General features: G+C 33.2%; 1 protein-coding gene and 2 non-coding genes across 3 annotated transcripts; all 3 read right to left on the reverse strand.

Annotated features, from left to right (window-relative positions):
• Positions 1–87: 87 nt before the first annotated feature.
• On the reverse strand, positions 88–10,310 carry LOC140040777 (nucleolar protein 58-like). The gene is made up of 14 exons (XM_072086947.1): positions 10,192–10,310; positions 8,773–8,849; positions 8,264–8,316; positions 7,636–7,760; positions 6,981–7,117; positions 6,309–6,373; positions 5,522–5,656; positions 4,636–4,781; positions 4,155–4,281; positions 3,509–3,672; positions 2,560–2,694; positions 2,004–2,253; positions 1,700–1,779; positions 88–962 (listed from the first exon to the last, which is right to left on the reverse strand). The coding sequence occupies exons 1-14, from the start codon at positions 10,234–10,236 to the stop codon at positions 903–905; spliced, it is 1,599 nt and encodes a 532-aa protein (XP_071943048.1). The 5' UTR covers positions 10,237–10,310; the 3' UTR covers positions 88–902.
• LOC140041324 (small nucleolar RNA SNORD70) lies at positions 4,933–5,022 on the reverse strand. Its single transcript, XR_011842929.1, has one exon. It is a non-coding gene; the product is annotated as a small nucleolar RNA SNORD70 (small nucleolar RNA).
• On the reverse strand, positions 7,355–7,446 carry LOC140041326 (small nucleolar RNA SNORD70). The gene has a single exon (XR_011842931.1). It is a non-coding gene; the product is annotated as a small nucleolar RNA SNORD70 (small nucleolar RNA).
• Positions 10,311–10,476: the final 166 nt, after the last annotated feature.

The raw sequence follows: 10,476 nt of genomic DNA on the forward strand, positions 1-10,476 counted from the left end.
AAAATCTATGTTTCAGACTTGAATCACACTCATTTTCATTGTTAATCAGCAAACTGGCCTAGAACAAAATAAACACAATGACACACCTTGTTTACGTTTATTAACGTTTAATTAAAATCAACAGGGTTCTTATGACAAACTATCTGCATACTAATGCAAACAAATTCTCACAATTGATGTCTTTTTGCCAGTGAAGTTGACAACTTTACAATTATAAAAGGTTGAGACTTCTTTACCCTTTGTTAACCATAGCAGACATTTATGTACGGGTATAGAACAAATTTCACTCGGAAACCTTGAATGATCGTATTCAAAATACCATAGTCTGACTAGCAGAAAATCTCGGTCTTAAATTTGCCAGGGATTATCCAAGACTGTTCATTTTTTTTTGGTTATCTTAGGATATTTTATAGATCATTTTTTGTGTAAAGCACTTCCTGTGACTCGGTTTGAATGCCACAGGGGATTGCACAGTATTAGTAACATATTACCATCCAGAACCAACCAATTTGTTACTGTTTGATTATTATTACATTATCATTTTGTGTATATTCCATGTAAGTTTGGTGTTTCCAACTGTCACATGTTGGTCACAAGTTGTAACTTCTTGCAACTATTGTGTTGTTCTTTTTAATGAAATAAAGTGAATAATAGTTATTCAGAGTCTAGGAAATGACCAAAGTATTACTTATTTCATCACATGATTGACAAGATATCATAGCATCACCTTACTAACACCACTACCAGGGTTTTAACCATTAGGGGTACATTTTGTAGCCAGATGAAAAACTATATATTGAAATTAAAAAATAAAGTGAATACAATCTTGTAATTTCAATAATTGAAATTATAATCAAAATAATGCAATGTCATTCAGGTTGCCATGATATATATTCTGATATTTAATCTTCCTCTTCTAATGTCTTCTTTTTCTTTTTCTTCTTTTTCTTTTCAGTGCTGACCTGAAGTATAAAAATGATGAAACATGGTCAACACAAAATCAAGTTTTTTTGTAATATTACAAATCAGTTTTACTATAACTACAAATTTCATTATAATTTATTAGTATAATACACTCAATCAAGCTAAAAATAATCCATGTCATATCCAGATATATTTTCTTTTTACAACTTTATTTAATACAATACACTATGTGAAAATAACTTTTGCTATTCAAAGTTTGACTCCTGTAATTGTAAAAGTTACCTATCATATCCTGTTTAATAAACAAACAAGATCAACATTTTCAAATTGTTTGTTTTGTATGTAAATGTTAGTAAGCAAATAGCTGTAACCAACCTGTTTTCGTGGTAAGGTAAAGTAATTCCAAAATAATTAATAAATGAATTAAAAGTACGCTTATTAAAATTGATAAGAAAAATAATGCTAAAAAAAGGAGGAATGGCATTTGGACTCCATCATTCTCAAGTTTACTTGAAGATTCAAGCAATTCAATGAGACAAACACAAATTAAAGGTCAAAGTTTAAAATGACAATAGGTCAATTATCACCTGCAATGCTAAACAAAGAGCTTAGATTTTGCAGGTTGTAGATAAGGCATTTCCTGAGTTACGCTAAAATAAGAATAAAACCTATTCTGATTAACATTATGGTCTTAAATGTTGCCCTAACAACATTATTGAATGTCCGAAAGTATTCTTAATAATGACTGCTGCTGCCAAAAAAGAATGTAACTTACTGGGGCTGGTTCTTCTTCCTCTTCCTCCTCCTCCTCCTCTTTTGCAGCTTTCTTTTTCTTTTTCTTCTTTGGCGTCTCTTCTGAAAACACATGTTAATGCAATCGGATTAAAACACCGAAATAAATACAGGATCCACAAATTAATTCCCAATAAATTAAGAAAAGAGTAACTTGAAATTAAGACACGGAATACACTGAGATTATGCCAAATTGATTTTGGTGACAATTATTGGGACAATAATTGTATTGCCCTGGCAAACCAGAGAGGTGAAGCGGTAACTACTTTTAAATTATTTTAAGTTACCTTCAACTTCTTCCTTCACTTTCTTTTTTTTCTTTGTGCTTCCTTCTTCACTGGAACCATTTTCAAGTTTCACTTTCACACGTTTCGTACCACCATCTTCTTCATCATCAACCTCTTCAATTTTACGTTTCTTGGTCGCACTGGATGGCAAGGTTGAGTCAAGAGCGGGGTTGTACGTCTTCACTTCGCTTCTGTTTTCGTATTTGTCAAACTTTGCTTTAGCTTTTCCGGTTCCACTTATTCTCCTCATCTGAAATTATAAATAGAGACTGGTATTAAAAAATTCATCAAATATATTTAATTTTACTACCATTTAATGAGTGGCCGAGTGGTTAAGACAGTGGAACCGTAATCTATTGTCTTATGGAAAGGGTTCAAGACTCACTAGCTCCAAAGTTCTAGTAGTAATGAGTATTCTCGGTAAGGACTATGAACCGTAGGTCAAGTGTTCTAAAAAATGCTTGGGTACACTTTAACGAACACCTAGTACATCTTTCAAGACGAGTAGGGGGTTAGTACTAGGTCACACAAAAATTTATTGAGAGGGTCAACATACGTTGCCATCCTCTAACTCCCGCATTCTGCTTTCCAACTTGGCTCGACAATTAATACCGATCTCTGTGGACGTTTCATCTGAAAGGGCATCAACACGAATTGCCAAGGATGCCTTCGCTGCCAACATTCTGGACATCTGTAAAAAAAAAAATTTGTTGTATTTTACCATTATCAATTTTGTGCTCAACACTGTCCATACAAAAACAAAACTGACTGATGTAAACCTTGTGTGCTCACATTTATCCATACATGTTCTGTTTAAACATCAGTTTGTTTCTAACCTGGGTATGTGCCAGCATGTCATGAAATAAGACAGCCGACGACCGTAAGGTTAGAAATAGTTTAATATAGCCTGTATAAACCACCTCAAGATACGGATATTCTTCAGGGGTGGGTGTTGTCAGGCATAAAAAGTTAAAAACTTCTTTACAATTCTTATTATTGGTTCTTATATAGTGCTTAATGCTAAGCACTGCCACATTATTACCTTAGTCATTTTTTATATGTGCAGAAACATACTACACATGTATATTGTGCAGCTAGTAATCAGCGCTGTTTGTGGTTTGATCTTACCAAGTACCCATTTGTACAACTTGGTGGCTGGAGAGAGGCAAACACGAAAGGACACAAGCAATGCAACAAGCATTGGATTTTAACCGATCAATCCAAATGCACCTCATGCTCTTAAGACCAATTTACAGACAAGTGGCAACGGTAGGCGGAAAATCTGTATAAAATCCTCAGCAGAAACCACCTGTCCGCTCCAAGCTGTGTGTAAATGGTCAAAAGGAATAACAGATTCTATATTTTAATTACTGTTACCTCTCGTCTGTTTACATTGGCTGTTATGCTATGTTTGTTGATCTATTCTATTATCTAAAGATTGTATTTCGTGAATAGATTTTTGGAGTTTGGATCATATTATAGTAGCTTTTTCTCGATACACATACCTTTCCTTTGTTTCTTTGATTTGATTGTCCTACCAACGATGCATGATAGATGAGACCATATTTAGGCGTGTCTTTCTTTGTTTTGAGAGCTCTAAACAATGCCTTCTCAGCTCCAAGAATTTGTACCGTTGATGCTGGATGTTTAGCAAGATTCATCAAGGAACCTAATTGACAAATAAATAATCTGATAATTTACATATGTAACAAATCTAGTAAAATGTGGATACGTTTCCGAAATTGACATTTTGTATCGTTGCACAAGTAGAGGGCCTCAACTTTTTTAGGCATTGTAAATTATTTAAACCTTATTTTTATGTATTTAGTTATGGAAGATCATCTGTTAGATCAGTAATGATGTTCAGTATTTTCTATAGAATTTTATTTGATGATAAATGTTCTAACATTTAACAACAAATAAAAAAAACCTTTAAAAAGGTTTTTTTTTAGTTTATGGGAGATATCAAGTTTTAAATAAATTTAGTATTACATGCTTAAAAAGTGGCCACATCCAACTACTGGTGGTATGAGAGGTACCAAATGCATTATTAGAAAAATAATTTGCTTACGAGAGGCACTCCGACAAGGTGGTTTAACCGTGGTCAGTTGACCTTGAGGTCAATAATAAAGTTTGACTTGACCAACTTACCTGCATGTGAAATAAGCCTTGCACCAACCAATTCACCAACCAGTGTAGTCAGATTTGGTGCGATGGCTGTCATACGATTCTTCAGGTAGTCATAAAGTTGTGCTCGATATTCAGAGATTTCAATAATCTATAAAAAGAATAAAATAAATATTATTGATGTGGCATGTGGCATGCAAAATTGTTATATTTTCCGAAATATATAAAACATAAGTTAATGTGATTCTTTTGCAATTATTTTAGGCTCGGATCAAGCATGACTATAAAAACAAAGCATTTTATACATGCATGTTATTCATACAAGGCCAGCACAACCGGTGTTTATGAGATTGAAAACAAGTTTGGTATGGTACCACTAAGATTATTTTCAACATACAAAAAGCAGTTGCTGATAACAATTCAAACAATATAACTTACATTAGTATCGAGAGAAATATGTGGTTTAATAATAATACTGGTACAAAAACAAATTAGAACAACTAACCTGATCACATAGGTAAAGGATGTTTATAATGTCATGCTCAGAGATCTCTGTACCCATTGATATCTCTGCTGCAGATTTAACCTGCTCTTCAACCTCTTCTGGTAAGATCTTTGAAAGGTCTGTGGTTGCAGTATTTGTACGATCACCTGGGAATGAAATAAATATATTTGTTTATTTGTAACCATTCATTGCCTTCCTTATTTAAAGTAAAATATGTATTAGTTCACTGCTTGGCAACAAAGGTTGATGGGAAGTAAACTGAGGAATTTTAAAAAGGGATTTTTTTGCATGATTTAAAATGAATCTATCTCAGTGGTAGTGACGAATCTCTTTTTCTAACATCACATTTAAGTCAGTCGACAGAATATACATCATTGATAGATCATTATCAATCAACAAAAGCAATGTATTTATATATACATCATTGATAGATCATTATCAATCAACAAAAGCAATGTATTTATTAAGCAAAAGCAGCATTTTACTTATTTACTATTCCATAAGGATAATTTTTATTTTACATCCTTCTAAAAAATATACATTGGAAAAGAGAATACTACTTTCACTTTTGTATGATCAACTACTAACGCATAGCATGTTGTAGATAACCCTGTTTTTCCACAATATAGAAAAGAATTGGTAAATGCACTTATATTTCATTTGTTTAAAAAGGTAAAGGTAATCATTGTCATAACCCAACAGAGTGTATTATTTTATTAAATATGCTAAGCCTTAGGCCTTATTATCCTGGCCTAGAATTTTGTTGTTTTAGCCTAGAAAACATTGATTGAAATGGTTGTCGTGGTAGACAAAAGACATGCCGGCATTGTTTGAATGCCTACGCTAACTTTGAGAGCTGCACTGCAACTCACATACATTGACGTACCTATTGTTTTGACAGTCTTTGAGTAAGCCAAGTTATCAGTGACAATTTTTCCAAGTTCAGGAAAATGCCATCCATACCATTCTCGACAACGCATAATATAGTTGTTTAACTCTTTGTCTAGATCATCAAGTAACGCTAAAAGATGAATATCAAATTAAGTCAAAACAAATGATAAATGGCATGTTATTTTATTTAATACATTAAAATTTGTACTGTACTAACAAGGAAGTCTTTTTTTCAACATAAAAATGGTAATGAATAAAAACCTTACTCCATTTAATACTACTTTAATACCAAGACAAATTTTGTCCCAAGTTAGAGTAACTTTTAAATAGATAAAGATTTGATACATTAATTCGAGGCAGCTTTAAGCTACAGTCATCCTGGATACAGAATGGTGGTGAAAAATACAGCTAGTTTTAATACTACTTAATCGTAAAGTCGCGTGGTACAGTGGCGAGTTTGACAGAACTCTGCTCAGGCTGCAAGATTATTGGAATATGTTTCATAAAAAATGAATGGGGTAATAATGTGAAACACTTAAAAAGCTTTGTATTTAAAAGCCCTATATAAAAACAACATATTGTTTACCCTAACTCATTCCAGATTCTATACAAAACACGGTGTGAATGGTAGAAACCACCAGACCAAATCTAGGCTAATATGAACATAGCTTTACATTCTCATAACACCTTGTCGTTTCTGATTAATGTCATTCAAGAGATTTTTTATCCCAATGAAATATGATAATAATAATGATAGCTATCATTTAGGTTTATACACTTACAAATGGCTTGAACAATCATGGTATCTACTTTGTCAGGAGAGAACTTCAACTTGTATCTGGATAGACTATTTGAAGAGAAAGAGGACATCATGAGAATGGCAGTGATGGATGAATAGGTCTTAATGAAGAAAGATCATTATTTAACCTTCAATCCAGTATTCTCATTTAAATCATCTGTCCCTAGTAGTTCCTTCAAACTTTGGACATTGGTTCCCACAAGAGGAGCTTTCGAATTAGCGATACAAGGAGGCAGAAGTCCAAGTATGTCAACTATACATGCAGTTGGATGTCTTCTGCATATTGAATATTACCCGTTTCAATATTACAGGACACGATTGTCTTTGCAACACGGTCAAAAGTGCCTACATAAACTGCCTCCAGGCAATGCCAAATCCTGGAAGTTTAGTTTTATTCGTATGCATGCTGTAAATTGGATGCAAAGTTTTAAAAGATCGCTAAGTGTAGTACGCGATCAAAAGCTTTATTTTTAATGCCTGTCACAAAAGCAATAAAATGTGGTGGGTATTCAGAAATTACTGTTGGTTTTAATATTTAGTGTACTGTAGTTCATTATTGATATATAGTTCTTTGAACAGAAGAAGGCCGAACTATGCAACTAAGAGGCCTTAGCCTAGCCATTGTTTAGATATAAATGGCTATATGTTTACTTACCTATGTGCTAACCCCAACGTCATAGCTGTTAATTCTTTCTCTGGTAGGCCCGTTACAAGGCCTTCAAATTGTGAGCGAATACCTCGCATTAGTTCCTGTATACTGTTATTGTAAACACAATTCAAATCAAATTTTTCCTGGTCATTGAAAGAAAAAATTACAAGTCATAGATAAACTAATGATACATTTGTAGAGGAAATATAATAGCCTAAAATATGGGCCAAACAAATTGTTGCCAAAGCAGTGTCAACATAAATTGCTGAAAAACTACTACTAGGGTAAAAATAGAGGGTACTATAGGAATTTCACTCGTGCATGCAATTTATATTGAAAGCCCTACAAACCCTTGCAGGGACCAAGTAATTGTGAGAAAATGTGGATTTATCTCAGTGGTAGTGACGAATCTCTTTGTCTAACATCATAGCTAAAATCAGTCAACAGAATATACATCACTGATAAACCCTTACTAGAACTTGTATTCAATCACATCACACAATAGAACAGTGTCTACATTCTATCTTAACTGCAATGGTAAATAATGGCTTATAAAAGGACACTAAAGTATCTTGGATATACACTGCAAAAAGCATGCACGTTCTGGCTAGATCTGGATGAAAATTGAAACTTATAATGGAAGTTTTTACACAACATTTACCTTTATTATATTGCCTAGTTTGGCATCAGCTACAGCCAGCTTATCAATGGCCTCTTTTGCTGCCATCTTTTTTAACATTTTCTTCAATCCTTTACCAAGTTTACCCTCAACAGCAGCCGTGGCAGCTAAAAATAGAAAAATAAAACCTGCATTCCACACATTTTCTCTTTCAATCTCATTATTTATCACTGTTCTTAGCATCCACCACTCGGAATTTCCGATCACCACTTTTATGATGCTGACCACCAACAATTTTTTTTCTCTAAAAAACCTATTTATGTTTTAGTTATGCACACAGTATAATTAAGACACTATGGGGTTGAATTACAATTACAATAAGCATGCTAGCCACAAAATGATCAGACAAAGGTTTTAATTTGTATCTCCATTGTTAAGTTGGCCAGCCCTAGCTTAGCATTGTTTTCAAAACTGTGAAGGCCAGGTACTACTCATGACATGCTGGTGAGAACCCAGATTAATTTATAGATTTGACAATTTTAGCATTTGAATTGAAAAAATTTGTGATCTAATAATTTAGCTTCATGCATGTTTATTTCTGTAGACTGTTGGATTTGGGCTATTCCAAAAGACATTCATGGGGGCCCAGCTGAATATTTGTTTACTGTACCTGCCAATGCCTCTCGAGTGTCATCAAATTTCTGGAAATGTTTGAGTTTTACTCTAAAAAATTAGAAAAATACATTTATAATTATATACTGTAAAACTAAATATTGAAAATATGAATTCAAACTGACAAAATGTGACAAGTAACAATTTATTACAAATATATTCCACATAGAGTAGAACCCGTTCTTCATGACCCCTCAATTCAGGGATCCTTGGTAAAAGGGAAATTTTCAAGTAAAACGAACATGGAGAAAAACCTAACCCGTATTCATAGGATGAAGGGCACAATTAATTCGTTCTTAAATATAGGTTCTACTGTACATATTGATAGAAATCACGTTTATTAGTTTTCTTTTAACTCAAAGTAGATATTCAGAGTGGATAGTTTATAATCAATTGCGCATCAGACGGCTTTTCCTATCAAGAAAATTGACTCATCATTTCAATCTACAACCAGAGTTACTTTAAAAAAAAATGCTTCACAGAAATGCATGATGGTAAATCACTTACACTTGGTTTGCATCGTCAATTGTTTGAAAACTTTTGTACAGGTTATCTACTTCTTTTAACTTTTTTTCATCTAGAAGCTGAAAATAAAAATAATATACTGTTGTATAAATTGAACACAAAATAACATAGCATAAAAGAGGAAGCATTGTCTTAGTCGCACAACCTTGGCAACAGTAGCTCATCATTAAAAATATTTCCACGGCAAGAGGATCGCGGTTATTCACTTAAAGAGTTGTTAGGTAACTTAAGCTCGGCATACAGTATTTGCCATCTAATTTTTCGACTGTGATTACAACATCGTTTTATAATTTTTTATACTGTAGACACTAGATCTGCAATTGTTGACGTTTTGCAAAAATAATGCATATATATTTAAAATTTAAAAACATTAACCCAGGTTATTTCTTGTCTTAAATGTGTGTTCTAAGGTTAATTATGATAAAAAGAAAACAATGCACTAAGTAGCTTACATCGAAAGTTCTATCGTAGACGTTTGTAGGCCTAGCTTAGTTGTGTGGCAGTAACATACAAACATCGTATGTATTTATTTTTACATAAAATATAATCCGTGACCTTAAATTAGGAAAAAAAACTATAGGTCTAGTGTCTTTAACATTATTCTGTCAAGTTATTAATGTTACTTGTATTATATCAAGGTTTGGTTTATCAAATACAACAAAAATATCAAAACATTGAATTGTGGAGTATCTCTATTAAAATTTCGCAAGAAAATGCTTGTGCAATTTCAAATTTCGTAAATCATACAGATGTCACTAGACCTCGACAAGGCATTTTTAGAAAAATTTCTCAAGCCACCGTGGAGCCCTTTAAAAATGTTTTGTGGCCCAAATTTGGGCAATTGGCAAGTAAAGTCTGCCTATTCCATTGTACTCAATAAAGGAAATATGGCAAGTAAATGATTAATTTATGAATGAGTTTATTTAAATGATATCTGGGACATCACAAATTGATCAAATATCATGGTTTTGCTGCTTCTGTGGAAAATAAATAAAGTGTTAGCCCTACTCTAGAAATCATGACACCATCATACAAAAATATCAGCAAAAAATGAGTGATCAGAAATCAACTTGAACAATCAATTACGCATCAGACGGCTTTTCCTATCAAGAAAATAAATTTCATCATTTCACTCAATAAAATCTTTCTAAATTTAGCCTTTTACTTGATGGCATCCTATGATCATGGAGGTATAAAATAAATTTTATACCTCCATGCTATGATGGCCATCCTGCCCAACCACGTGCCTCATCCCAAACGGCAGCATGCCTCATGCCTGGCATTGCCATTATGTTATTGTATGTTTTAGGCTAGCTAGGCCTGGCCCTTTTTAGTCTAATAATTATATTCAATCAAGCTGTTTAAACATAAAGTTATAATGTTTATATTTATTATATTTACCTTAAATACAGCGTATCCTGCCGGCGATTCGAATAACACCAACATCTTATATATTATATTTATTTTACCGTATTTTAATAACAGTTGTTAGCCGCAACTCACTTCGACAACATCCAAGCGATGAAAGGGAATTGCGATTTGTGAACACGCGGTTTGTCGAAAAAACGCGACTCCACATGTTTATTCTATTCACAGAGAAGAGCGCATGTGCAAAACGACTTGTGGTTACTAAGCGTCTGTAGAAAAAGTCTATCATCAAATTACTTACTCCTCTCTCTCAAGAGG

The sequence above is a fragment of the Antedon mediterranea genome, chromosome 2, assembly GCF_964355755.1.
Source record: "Antedon mediterranea chromosome 2, ecAntMedi1.1, whole genome shotgun sequence".
Lineage (NCBI taxonomy): Eukaryota > Metazoa > Echinodermata > Crinoidea > Comatulida > Antedonidae > Antedon > Antedon mediterranea.